Source organism: Ailuropoda melanoleuca, chromosome 7, assembly GCF_002007445.2.
Source record: "Ailuropoda melanoleuca isolate Jingjing chromosome 7, ASM200744v2, whole genome shotgun sequence".
In the NCBI taxonomy this organism is placed as follows: domain Eukaryota; kingdom Metazoa; phylum Chordata; class Mammalia; order Carnivora; family Ursidae; genus Ailuropoda; species Ailuropoda melanoleuca.
Window position 1 is genome coordinate 141,414,976 of NC_048224.1, and position 14,197 is coordinate 141,429,172.

General features: G+C 43.7%; 1 protein-coding gene and 1 long non-coding RNA gene across 3 annotated transcripts in view; one reads left to right on the plus strand and one right to left on the minus strand.

Annotated features, from left to right (window-relative positions):
- LOC109490667 overlaps positions 1 to 4,653 on the minus strand; it is a 9,319-nt gene extending 4,666 nt beyond the window's left edge. The window contains exons 1-4 of one of the 2 annotated variants that reach the window (XR_004626843.1): positions 4,612 to 4,653; positions 4,045 to 4,241; positions 3,751 to 3,817; positions 3,226 to 3,300 (exon numbers count right to left, since the gene is read on the minus strand). This is a non-coding gene — a long non-coding RNA (uncharacterized LOC109490667). The other variant, XR_002144025.2, reaches the window with a different exon arrangement.
- CFAP97D2 (CFAP97 domain containing 2) overlaps positions 1 to 8,155 on the plus strand; it is a gene marked incomplete at its 5' end in the record, with an annotated part of 35,626 nt that extends 27,471 nt beyond the window's left edge. Inside the window, 3 exons of the mRNA XM_034663818.1 lie at positions 5,976 to 6,038; positions 6,555 to 6,747; positions 6,854 to 8,155. Coding sequence (XP_034519709.1) covers positions 5,976 to 6,038; positions 6,555 to 6,747; positions 6,854 to 6,913 — 316 coding nt within the window. The remainder of the gene's footprint in view (positions 1 to 5,975; positions 6,039 to 6,554; positions 6,748 to 6,853) is intronic.
- Positions 8,156 to 14,197: the final 6,042 nt, after the last annotated feature.

The window sequence follows — 14,197 nt, forward strand, 5'->3', positions numbered from 1 at the left end:
GAGGAGCCTGATGTGGGGCTCGATCCCAGAACGCCGGGATCACGCCCTGAGCCGAAGGCAGTTGCTTAACCACTGTGCCACCCAGGCGCCCCTGAACAACACACTCTTAAACAACCAGTAGATAAAAGAAGAAAACACAAGGGAAATTAGAAAATACTTAGAGACAAATGAAAATGAATGCACAACATACCAAAACTTATGGGATATGAAGGAATTTGGTGCTAAGGAGGGAATCTATAGCTACAAACACATTTAAAAAAAAGAAAGAGCTCATATCAACAACTTAATTTTACTACGTGAGGAACCAGGAAAAGAAGAACAAACTGAATGTAAAGCCAGCAGAAGGAAGGGAGTAATAAAGCAGAGAGCAGAGATAAAGGGAATAAGCAGTAGGAAAAAACCAGAGACAATAAATGACACTAAAAGTTGGTTCTTCAAAAGATAAAAAAAATTAATAAACCTTGAGGTAGATGCACAAAGGAAAAAAGAGAAGAGTCAAGTTACTAAAATAAGAAATGGGGGCACCTGGGTGGTTCAGTAGGTTAAGTGTCTGACTTCAGCTTGGGTCATGATCTCAGGGTCCTGGGATCGAGCCCAGTTAGGCTCTGCCCTCAGCTTGGAGTCTGCTTGTCCCTCTGCCCCTCCCCCTGCCCATGCTTGCTCTCTCTCTCTCAAATAAATAAATAAATAAAATCTTTTTTAAAAAGGATTATAGGAGAATACTATGAAAAAATCACATGCCAACAAATTGGATGCGTAGATGAAATGGAAAAATTAACAGAACCATAAAACCTACCAACACTAAGTCATGAAAACAGATAATCTGAATAGACCTATAATTAGGAAGGAGATTGAATCAGTAATCAAACATCCCCCAAGAAAAAAGCCCTGGACCCAGTGGCTTCACTGGTGAATTCTACTAAATATTGAAAGAAAAACTAATGCTAATGCTTGCCAAACTTTTCCAAAAAACTGAAGAGGAAACACTTTCTAATTCATTCTATGAGGGCAGCATTCCCCTTGATACCTCAGCCAGACAAAGACTCCACAAGAAAAAACTGCATACCAACATTCCTGATGAACATTCGTGCAAACATCCTCAACAAAATGCCAGTAAACCAATTAGCAGCGTGTTAAAAAGATCATACACCATGACAAGTAAGATTCATTCCTAGAATACAAGGATGGTTCAACATATGAAAATCAATTGATATAATACTCTGCATTAACAGAATGAATGGAGAAAAAAGATACGATTATCTCAATTGATGCAGAGAGCATTTGACAAATTCAACATCTTTTCATGGTAAAAACACTCAACAAACAAGGACTGGAAGGGAACATACCTCCACATAATAAAAGTCATGTATGAAAACTCTCAATGGACATCGTAAAGCGAAAGACTGAGAGCTTTTCCTCTCAGATCAGGACGATCTCACTTTCAACGCTTCTATTCAATGTAGTATTGGGAGTTCCAGCCAGAACAATTCATCAAGGGAAGTAAGAGTTTTCCAAATTGGAAAGGAAGAAATGAAATGATCTTGGTCACGGATGATATGATCTTATATGTAGAAAATCTTAGTGATTACACACACACAAAAAAAATGTTAGGACTGATAAATGAATTCAGCAAAGTAGCAGGACACAAAGTCAATACAAAAAATCAACTGCATTTCGATACATGAACATTGAATACTCTGAAAAGGAAATTACAAAAATAATTGCATTTGCAAAAGCCTCAAAAGTAATGATACTCAGGAATTAACCAAGAAGGTGAGAGACTCATACAATAAAAACTATAAAACATTGCTGAAAGAGATTAAAGAAGACATAAATAAATGGAAACACCGTGTTCACAGACTGGGAGACTTAACGTTGTTAAAATGTCAGTACTACTCACAGCAGTCTACTGATTCAGTATGTCTATTAAAATCCCAGTGACATTTTTGCAGAAATAGGAAAACCCATCTTAAAATTATATGGAATTTCAGGGGACCCCAAGCAGCCAAAATAAAATCTTGAAACAGAAGAACAAACCAGAGGACTCACCCTCACTGATTTTATAACTTATTACAGAGTCATAGTAATCGAAATAGCCTGGTACTGGCATAAAGACAGACATACGGACTAATAGAATAGAATAGAACGCCCAGAAATAAACCTTTGCAGATATGGTCAAATGACTTTTGACAAGGGTGCCAAGATCATTCAATGGAGAAAGGACAGTCTTTTCAACAAACAGTGCTGGGAAAACGGGACGTCCACATGCAAAAAAAAAAAAAAGAAGAAGAAGTTGGACTCTTACCTCAACTGCGAACAAAAATTAAATCGAAATGGATCAAAGAACTAAATGCACAACGTAAAACAATAAAACTCTTAGAGGAAAACAGGAAAAAGCTCCCTATAATTCGATTTGGCAATGATTTCTTGGATATGACACCAAAGGCACAGGCAAGAAAAGAAAAACTAGACAAACGACTTCATGAAAACTGAAAAATTTTGTACATCAAGACCCTGTTCACAGAGTAAAAAGGGAGCTCACAAACTTGGATAAAATATTGTAAACCATCGATCTGACAAGAGATTAACCAGAATATGCAGAGAGCTCCTAACCCTCCACATGGCTCCCTGGACTGGACCCTCTCAGGTCCACTCTGTACCAAATCGTCCAGCCTGTGGCTCCATGACCTGGTTCTGGCAGGGAGGGATCCCTCTGGGGACTGTCTTCATCCAGTGTGTGTCCACTTTTCTATGTAGGGGCCTAGAGACCCCTTCCTTCAGGCTCCCAGAAACCTCAAGGAGCAAGTTTCCCTGCTGTATTCAAAATGAATGAGCAGATCCACAAGCCACTGAAGGCCTCATCCCTCAATGAATTTAAATAGGACTCCTTTGTATTTTTATATACAGGAACTTTAAAAAACCTTAGAGGTAGAATTTGAATAAATGAAAATTCAGGAAAGAAGGAAGACACATGAAGCCAGCCGCCAGTTACTCATGCTAACAGAGCAGAGCAAAGGTAAAGCTGATCCACAAACACGGCGTAATCCAGAAACACGTGCTCCGTGATGCCATGATAGCTCCCAGCGAGACCAGAGCCCACGCATCAGTAGCAGCCCAGACTCAGACCCTCACCATGCACTCCACCCCTCTTGTCCACACCTGACACAGGTGAAACCACATGATCCTGTCAAACCTTGAGTAGCCACAGGTCATCTGTACATGTACCTTTTAACGTAGAAAGAAAAGCAGAGGCTCCATTGGATGACGTCTAAGTGGAGGAACCGTCCGAGCCGTGGTGTCCTAAAAGAAGGCCGGGGCAAAGTGAACGGGTCTGCACTGTCGGTGAAAACATTGTCTCACTTACAACACTCCCTCCCAGAGTGTCTCAGGGTCCTTCCCAATATGTGGGTAGGAATCTAGAATGTTCTTCCAGGCCCAGTGTCTCTTCAGGCTTCTGTCTTAGTGCACATGGCATATCCTGAGGTAGGCCTGACACCCACTCTAAATGACGTCCCCCTGGACACTTGCTCTGACAATGATCTTTTCCCTTACCACGTGCACCGTACTGTGTGACTTGCCGTCATTTGTTTGTGAGTTTACCTGTTTACTCCCATCTTCCCCAAAACCACAAGCCTCACGACCACAGCGGACTGTCTGTGCTGTTCATCAGTGCAGACCGCATGCCCAGCACAGTACCCGGCACACAGCAGATGTGGAGTAAACGTGGAGACACCTATCGGATGAACTCACCAGCGATTTCCCCGTCGCCAAATTCATTTTCTTCCTTTTGAAGTTTTGAGTATAATTTCATGTGTTCCTAATTAGAAAGGAATATACATTTAATATCAGAGAATATAAAGGGAAAAAACAAAGTTACGTGTAGTTCTACCACTCAGAGATAATAATTTTTGTATATTTGCATTTTCTCGTAGTTTTACTTTAGTGCATATAGAAACGCACTGAGAACAATTAGAATTGTTCCTCATCTATAATCTTATATCCTGAATTTTTTCACCTCACATTAAATGAAAAGAATGTCTGCACCTCGTTAAAATGCTTCTGGAGCCTGTTGCCACGGTGCAGCCCCCATCTCCGCTCAGTCCCCTGGCCGCGCCTGCAGGTGAGCGGAGTCCTGACGGCGTGAACGGCGCTGAGATGACGCATGCGTTCTCACGCGGCTCTTGCGGGAGCCGCTCCTTTCGTGTTGGACGCAATTGCGGGGATTTTTCACTGCTTCCGGCCTGCAAAAGCGTCCGTTTTGTTCGATGGGCTGTAGAGCGCGGCCCTCGCGCGTGGCCGCCCGGCAGCGCTGCGGTGGAGCTCGGTCCTCACTCGCAGCCCCCTCCACTGTCTCTCTCACTCCTCCCGGATTGCTTTCTTCTGCCCGGTCTTGCCCTCGGGTCTCCTGACCGCCCTTCCGTGCTGGGCCCGTCCGACCCCTGCCCTCTCTGCACTTCACTCCCCTGCTGCACGTTCCTTCATGAATCGTGTGTTCAACCCTGCTGCCCCCGCCCGCCTGACAGGTGGTTCTTCTTTTTAATTTAAATCAAATTAATTAGCATACAGTATGTTATTAGTTTCAGAGGTAGAGCTCAGTGGTTCATCACTTACATACAACACGCCGAGCTCACTCCATCACGTGCCCTCCTTAATGCCCATCCCCCAGTTTCCCCACCCCCACCCCCTCCCCTCCAGCAACCTGTTTCCTATGATTCAGTCTCTTACGATTTGTCTCCCTCTCTGATTTCGTCGTTTTATTTTTTCTTCTCTTCCCCTATGATCCTCTGTTTTGTTTCTTAAATTCCACATGAGTGAGATCATATGATAACTGTCTCTAACTGACTTATTCCTCTCAGCATAATACCCTCTAGTTCCACCCATGTCGTTGTAAATGGCAAGATTTCATTCTTTCTGATGGCTCAGTACTATTCCGTTGTACGTATGAACCACATCTTCTTTATCTATTCATGTTGTCGGTGGGCATCTGGGCTCTTTCCACAGTTTGGCTATTGTGGACATTGCTTCTGTGAACACTGGGGTGCAGGGGCCCCTTCGGATCACTATATTACTGTATCTGTGGGGTAAATACCCAGTAGTGCAATTGCTGGGTCGTAGGGGAGCTCTATTTTCCATGTTGTGAGGACTCTCCATACTGTTTTCCAGAGTGGCTGCTCCAGCTTGCATTCCCACCAACAGTGCAAGAGGGTTCCCCTGTCTCCACATCCTCGCCAACATCTGTTGTTTCCTGAGTTGTTGATTTTAGCCGTTCTGACTGGTGTGAGGCGGGATCTCATGTGGTTTGGGTTTGCATCCCCTGCTGCTGAGGGATGTGGAGCGTGTTTTCATGTGTCTGTCGACCACTGTACCCAACAGGTGATACTACCTGTGTCCCACCTAGTTAGACCTTGCGCTCAAGATCCAGGCCACTACCCATTCTCTGTGACCCCAGGCAAGTTTTAACCTCAGTAAGGCTAGCATCGGTAGCTAGCTCGAAGGATTAAGTGAGGTAACCATAATTCACAGACTCTAAGACACGCCCTCCACACACACACCCCTTAATGGCTCTGAGGCACGAATGCGTCTTCCAGCGCATGGCATGGTTTTGCTGAAGGCAATTTTTCTCTCTTGGCGGCATACACAACCATGGATGGCAAGCTGCTCTCAGTGAAGCACAGTGCATTTAAATGTTCTGACAGTGGTGAGGACGATGCTCGAGGGTTCACCCTATTTTGACACCTCTCCCCACATCCACCCAGCCACCTACCTGAAGCCTGTGCTCCACCCTCCACCGCTGGTCCTCTCTTAGAGCCCGTGGGAATCGGCTGCTCCTGTTTCTTCCTCGTGACAGCTCCCTCCTGTCCCCATGAGCCCTGCCTCCACCCTTCCCATCCCTCACCCTGGATCCCTGCAGTGGGTTCCCACAATGCCCCCTCCACTCCCATTCTCTCTCATCCATTCTCGCCCTTTCTCTGCAGTGGTCATTTGGAAATGCAGAAACGTGCCTCACATCCATTCTGTGGCTCCCCATTGCCTTCAAGGTAAGTCAGAACTCCTACAGCTGCACCTGGCCCTGCACAGTCCAGCCTCTGCAAACGGCCTAGATGCACCTGCCGCTGGGGATGTCCTTCCCTGCTTGCCTGCCCCCTCACACCTCTACCATCTCAGGACTCTGTCCCAGCCTCACTTCCTGTTGCTACCTCTTCCCACTGCCCTGAGGAAACCCTGAGCATCCCCAGCCCTGTGCCCCCAGCTCCCTGACTACATTGTGCTGCATACCCTCCTCTCTACCTTCACTGGGTCTGCGTGCCCCCTTCCCTACCTGGGCTGTGAGGTCGCTGCTCATCTCTGAAGCCCAGCGCCTCCCAAACCAGGCACCTGGAGCAGGACGGGCTGCCAAACGTTTGTCAAACAAGTGAACCAGAGTAAACACTCCTTTTCTGGGACCCCTCCTGCCCTGTGGGCACTCGGGCTCATTCTCGCCAATGCAGAAGCAGGGCTCTCACAGGCTTTAACTCTGCCAGTATTTCAAGAACTATCTGCCCTGTTTTTTGGAGTCTAAACAGGGGGAAAAGAGAACAGGAACTCCACAGAGTGCAAGGAGAAAACAAAACCGTTCTGGAAAGGACCAGAAACCCAGAGCCATCATCACACAGAACCCAGAGGGGGCAGGAGACCGGGACAGGCTGGCAGGTACCCGGACGCTGGCACAGGGTGTCCTGGGAGACTGCAGAAAAGCACAAGGACAAGGTGCCTATGGTTTCTTGTTCATTTTAAATACATACCTATTTGAAATTTCCATTTGCTTCATCAGATTTATCACTCATTTGGACTCACTGATTCTTTGTTGTTTTAGGACATTTTAGTCTATTGTCTGCAACCATTTGCCAAATGGTCCTACCCTAAAAATAGATGACGTGGAACAATGACTCAACTGATGAATTCATCCATTTCCTCACGCAAAAAATTACAGGGAAATGAAAACGAACTCAGCTGATTGACCATAGGTCGAGAGAGAGAGATTTGGTGAAAAATAATAACTTAGCAGGATAGTACGCATGAAATATCACTAGGAAATCGTGGGACAGCCCTGAATCAGCTGGGGCACACTGTGTCCAGAGAGGCAAAGAAAATTAATAATTTGCAAAAGTTTGTCAGATAATTTAAAATCTAAATTCTCTCTCTTCATCTTATTCTTGTTGCTGGCAAAACCATAATTTTGAATGAAAAAAATAAGATTTTAATTTTGTCATTAATTATCCTGCTTATTAATGTTCCAATGAATCAAATTAAAGAATTGTAAAATCTTCACTTGCTCCCCTTACCTGTATATATAGCCACTATGTTGTGGGTCATTTCAGCAGATTTCTTTCCTTTGAAGTCTAGTCCATTGTAAGAAATTGCATAAACACCAAAGTTTAAATAAGCACCCTCAGCCCCAAACCCCTGCCCCTGAGCATGCCCTAGGCCCCACGGGCCCTCAGCCCAATGCCCTCCTTCGAGGGACCCTGCTCCTTTAGGGAGCTGCTGGCCTCACAGGCATCTGCGTATGCAATGGTTGGGATGTTGAGAAGCCCCAGCTTGCCTGCCTGCTTGCCTTGGACATTTCTTACAGAATCTCGAGAACAGCGGCAACAAGCACCTTTTCCAAAGATGCATAACTAATAATTACTAATACGGAGGCATTCAGAAAATCTAATTTATTTTTCAGTTTACATTGAAACCTCGAGTATTTCATTTCAAATCTTTATTTTTTTTAAAGATTTTATTTATTTAAGAGAGAGTGAGAGATCATGAGCAGGGGGAGGGGTAGAGAGAGAAGCAGTCTCCCTGCTGAGCAAGGAGCCTGATGTGGGACTCGATCCCAGGATCCTGAGATCATGACCTGAGCCAAAGGCAGACACTTCACTGAGCCACCCAGGCACCCCTTAAATCTTTATTCTTAATTACAATACTTATGTTTGTTTATTGCGAAAAATGAAACATCAAACAGTAAAGTGTGTAAGTAAAATGTGGGGATTCTCTTGGACTGAACTCCTTAGAAGTAATCACTATTAACTTGCTAGTGAGCATTGACTTTTATTCATTATGTATATATATTTGTTTATCTAAACAAAAATGGGATCACACTCTATTCAGTTTTCTGTGAATTGCTCATTTTATTCTATTATGTATCATGGGAATAGTTTCGTATCAGTACATGAAGGTCTTCTTCATTTCTTTTCAGCAGCTACAAAGTAACTTTTCTACAGATATGCCCTAATTCATTATTTCTGTATTAGTTCTGTAACTTACGTGGCTTAAAGTAAAACTGTTCAATCAGGGGCGCCTGGGTGGCACAGCAGTTGAGCGTCTGCCTTCGGCTCAGGGCGTGATCCCGGCGTTGTGGGATCGAGCCCCACATCGGGCTCCTCCACTATGAGCCTGCTTCTTCCTCTCCCACTCCGCCTGCTTGTGTTCCCTCTCTCGCTGGCTGTCTCTATCTCTGTCCAATAAATAAATAAAATCTTTAAAAAAAAAACTGTTCAATCAAAAGGTATGCACATTTAATTTTTCGATAGTACCAACCTGACCTCCAAAATGGTCTAGCAATTGCACCTACTTTGCAGTCGCTCAAAGTGCCTGTTTGCTCATCGTCTTGACAATGCTCAGGATTATACATACTTTACAATCTCCTTCCATCCAACTTCTTCTGTGAATTAACTGTTTATTTTCAACTGGGTGTGTCCCTTCTAGTTGTTAACATATAGTGACTGTTTATATATTATCAATATTTGCTTCTTTCTATTATCAATGTCACAAATATTTTTTGCCACATTATGATCATTTCACCTAAGTTTATTTTACAGTAGCCAATCAGCGCTATTTTCCTTTATGGGATCTGACTCTAGTGTCATACATAGAAAGGAATCTCTTGAGCTACGATTGGAAAAATATTCTCCCATATTTTCTCCTAGTACTTTTACGGTTTTCTTGATTCACTTTAAATCTTTAATTAATATAGAATTTAATAAATATGTAATTTGTGTATGTTGTATAAATTAGAGACCGAAGTTCATTTTTTCCGAATTTATTGCAAGTTAAAAATACCAGTTTGCAGTATCAAAAATGTTCACACTATTTCACAACAGCTGCTATGCAGAGGCTTCCGCTCCCCGCAGGTGAGCCGCGAATTTCCAAATTTTCATATCCTCTCTGGAGACGGGAGACGGGAGCAAGGGACCACTTTCTTCCCTGGCGGGAAGGCTGGTCTGGTCCCTGTCTCTGGGTCCAGGGCCCTTTCTATCGCGCCTGGCATTTTCCTCGCGTCTGCCTCCGCTGTCTGCTGTGGCTGGTCTCCACAGGCTCGTGTGTCAGGTGACATCACTCTATGCGTAGGATCTGCGCCACTTTATCTCAGTTTGTGTCCTCAAGCGGAACACTGTAATTTCGCTTTTTACCCTAGTCCCAGTGGCTTTTTCCCTCAGTTTTATCCATTTATGTTTATTGATGTAAGTATCCTGTTTGCTCTAGTTTCTGCTTTTTTCTTTGTTTTGTTTCCTTTCTTTTCCCTCCATTATATTGTTTTCTTTAGCAAATGTCAAGAAAATGCTTGGAACCTATGTTTCAAATCCATCCTTCATTTATTTATGTTGACTCTCTTGAAATTCCCCTTTTACATAACAGGAAACAGATAAAGCCCAAGGGCAAAAGGAGATGTTGAGATAAAGTAAAACAAAGGGAGGGAAAACAGAAGCTCCTGGAAATAGGGTTTCCTGCAGCCACAGCCCAGAGACTGCACTTTGTTTTAAGTGTCAGCTTGATGTCTCCGGAAACGGTGCCTTGGCGCAGAAGCACTTAGGGTTCTGACAAGACCAGCCCCTAGTGATCCAGGCCTCTGGTGAGCTGATCCCTGCTCTCCATGGAAAGACAAACACAGATAGCCTAAGGAAACAACTCATTGCCTCTCCATCCCACGTCAGAAAGAACTGTGGTCTGAGCGTCCCAAATCAAAAGACAGCTCTGTCACAAGCAGTTTGCACATGCTGTGTTAAGTTCCCAGAGCCTTCAGCCTCCACGTGTCTACGTACAGGAGGAAGAGGGTGGCAGGCACAGGGGCAGAGGGAAGGACACCAGCTATGGGATTTAGTCAAAAATCCCTTCCCGGCTCTTGGGTGTGATGGCTCGGAAGTAGAACTTTCTCTTAAGACTATGCCTGTGCTTTTCCCTCAAGCCCCTGCCTCCCAATCTTGGAAATAGCATGGAGGTGGGGTGGGGGTAGCAGGACACTTTTATCAAGGGCTCTACCTTTGAGAAAAAAAACCAAAATCAAGCTGTCTGAAAACTGCAGGATTAGGGAGAAAAGAGCTGTTTCATAAGACCAGAAGGTCAGAAAATGGGCCCCAAACCCACAGTAGTCCTCTTTGACCAGCTGTCTGAGGACCAGACACCCCACCCTGATGTCTGCTGGCTGGGTCTGGGGCTTGTGCTCATCTGGTACACACAGGGTATACCACAGTTTACCTTTAACATTCCAGAAATATGCCCCTCATTGACTGGGCAGAGAAAACCGAGAGACAGGCTCCTTCTCGTCAAGCAGCTTCTCCTAAAGCAACACGTACTTTCTTAATTTGCTGAATGGCTGCACTGCCAGCTCTCCTGCGAGCCTCAGCTTTTGTTTTTTCCCCAGCTTAAATATTAGCTTGCAAAATATCCAAAACATTTCGAAGGAAGGATTTCTACTTCCATCTTCATTTATCCCTAACTCCAAAGAGAAATTACTTAGCTAACTTGGTACCTGTTTTTACCCAGAGGGGCTAAGATTTCTATAAGATCATTGCATAAAGCTCATTAGCCAAGAAACAGACTCTGAACTACAGAGAACACACTGGTGGGGACCAGAGGGAAGGTGGGGGGCTGGGGGTTTGGGGGGAATAGAGGACAGGGATGAAGGAGGGCACTTGTCCTGTGAGCACTGGGTGCTGTACGAAACTGTCGAATCACTGTATTGTGCACCTGAGACTATTATTACACTGTATGCTAACTAACTGGAATTAGAATAAAACTTTAAAAAACAATAAAACTCATCAGCCATCCTGAAACTTACAGGAACCCTCAGTTAACTGGAAGTATATATTCCTCTAACCCAGTGCCCCAGCCCCAAATAACCACACATGAGAAGGAAACACAAATGAAACCCACGCCAGGGTCAGGGTCTTAGGGAGCATAAGTCAAAAGTTGATACAAGCTGCATAGAGGGGTGTGCTCAGGGCAGTGGGCGTGAGGCTGGCACCAAGTTTGCTCAGCCAGTGAACCTCCATTCCTCACTTGCAAGGAGTGAATTTGAACCACCTCCCAGAACTCAGGTCAGAGCTAAAAGAGTAACATTTGCAAAAATGATTATAAAAGTGCCTGACATCTACATGGCAAGTATTTCTTTCTTTCCTTCCTTACCGTACGCATCTTCCACACAGAATAAAAACGTTAACTAATTTAAAAAAACCCCACTAACTTGAAAATTTATTACACCCCCTGGTCACTGCAGCATTATTCACGGTAGTCAATAAATGGAAACAACCGAAGTGTCCACCAACAGGTGATTAGATGAAAAAATGTGGTATACACACATCCACACACACGCACATCCACACAAATGCACACACATGCACCCATACACACACCCACACACATACACAACCGTGCACACACGTACACACAAGCATCCATATGCATACATACATGTATACATACGTCCGTACACATGTACACACATGCATTGATATGCACGCATGCATGCATATGTATGCACACACATACACATCCATGCACACATACACATGAGCATCCATATGCACACATACACACATCCATACACATGTACACACACGCAACCATATGCACACATACACAACCATGCACACACGTACACACATGCAACCATATGCACACATACACGTATACATACATACACACATGATGCACACACATCCATGTATACACGTACACCTGTACATAAACACATACACACACATGCACACACATGCACACACAAATCCATGCACACATAAACACACACACGATGGAACACACACAATGATGGAATATTACTCAGTGATAACAAAGAATGAAATCTTACCATTCATGACAACATGGATGGACCTCGAGGGCATTGTGCTAAGTGAGGTAAGTGACAGAAAGACAAACACCATACAACCCTTCTTATATGTCAAATCTAAAAACAAAACAAAACCAAAAAATTAAGCTAGGAGATACAGAGAACAGACTGGCAGTTGCCAGGGTGATGGTGGGTGGACACGCAAAGGGGGTCAAAAGATTTTTAAAAATTATTAAAGACAGAGCATTTAACATTTCTGCAAACCTAAATTCTGTTCATAGAAAATCATTCAAGGGAACATGTGATAGACAAATGGTACCTCAAGACATTGACTTGTCTCAGGATTTTATAATTTCAGTGTGTGTGTGTGTGTATATCTGTGTATAGATGTGCGTGTCTATGTGTGGATGTTTGGATGTGTGTGTGGATGTATGGTTACGTGTGTGTAACATGTGTGGATGTGTGTGTGTGTCTGTGTGTTGGAGAAGTGGGTATGGAAAGAAAAGGGATGAGGAAAAGTAGGTGTCCTGTTAATGTTATTCAATTTTTCAAAAAAATATTTATTTATTTATTTTAGAGAGAGAGCAAGCATGAGCGGGGGAAGGGCAGAGGGAGAGGGAGAAGCAGGCTCCCCACTGAGCAGGGAGCCCAATGCGGGGCTCAATCCCAGGACCCTGAGATCATGACCTGAGCAGAAGGCAGACGCTTAACCAACTGAGCCACCCAGGTGCCCAAGGTTATTTTTATATGACAGTATCAACTCAGGAATAGGGGAATATTTTTATATCAGTAGTTGGAATCAGAATTTAATTATTGAAATATTCCTGGATCATCATTCAACAATTATTCCTTAGGAACCTGTAACATCAGGCATTAAGCAGAGCTTCCAGTAGGGGCTTAACATCCTTGGTTTGCAGTTAGAGCCAGAAGAGAATCTGATAGTTTCTTTTTAAAGGTTTTAACCATTTAAGATATTGGAAAAAACTTTAATATGGCTTATTTCAAGCCATAGAAATCTGTTACTGTGTTTATTGAGGTGGCTTTCAACTTACCTCTTGACCTAGTATGTAAGTTTGGATAATATTTTGTGATCATCCTGGCCATCCCTCGATGGGTTCTTTGCCTTAATTATATCTTAACTGTATTATGAAAATAAACAAAGACATAAGAATTCCACCCCTAGCATTTTAGACGATCTGTGAACTGTAGCCCCACCTATGCTAGGAAAGGTCAGAGTAGCTGGACTATCTCACGTGGAGGAGGAGCCCTTAATTCTCCCCTTTCCAAGTCCAGATGGTACTATAACAGAGAAAGAAACCCCATTCCACTTCTTTCCCTGAGTGACCCATATGACTAGGTCCCACCTTTATACCAGACTTCATCCACAGACAGTTTCCAGCACAGCCTTCACGTAAGGATGAGGGAAACAAATGAAAAAAACCCTGGTTGGGCTGTCCAGAGCTGCACCACCCAATACCAGCAAGCCGGTGAGGCTCAAAGGGCGATTGTGGAAGCACTGATGAGTACCTCAATGCGTTTTAGAAAGACATTCAACAACAAAAGTGAAAGAATAAATGACTATCTGATTATTTAAATCGACATTTCTTTAAAGAAGATGTACTAAGCCCATGAAAAGATGCTCAATATTAGGAGAGAAATGCGAGTCAAAACCACAATGAGATCCCACTTCACACCCACTAGTTGACCAGAATCAGAAGACAGAAGATAAAAAGTGTTGGCGAGTGATATGGAGAGACTGGAACTCACCCTTTGCTGGTAGGAGTGTAAATGGTCAATGGGGCAACCAGTCTGGCTGTTCTTCCAGAAATCAAGCATAAAGTTACCATATAACCTACGAATTCCATTGCTAGGTATATACCCAAGAGAAATGAAAACACATGCCCACAGAAAACTTGTACAAGAATGTTCATAGCAATGTTATTTATAATAGCCAGAAAGTAGAAATAACTCAAATGTCCATCAGCTGATGAACAGGTAAGCAAGATGTGATATAACCATCCAATGGAATATTACATAAAGAGAATAAAGTTCTGATACATGCTTCTTTGTGCATAAATCTTGAAGACATTAGACTCTGTGAAAGAA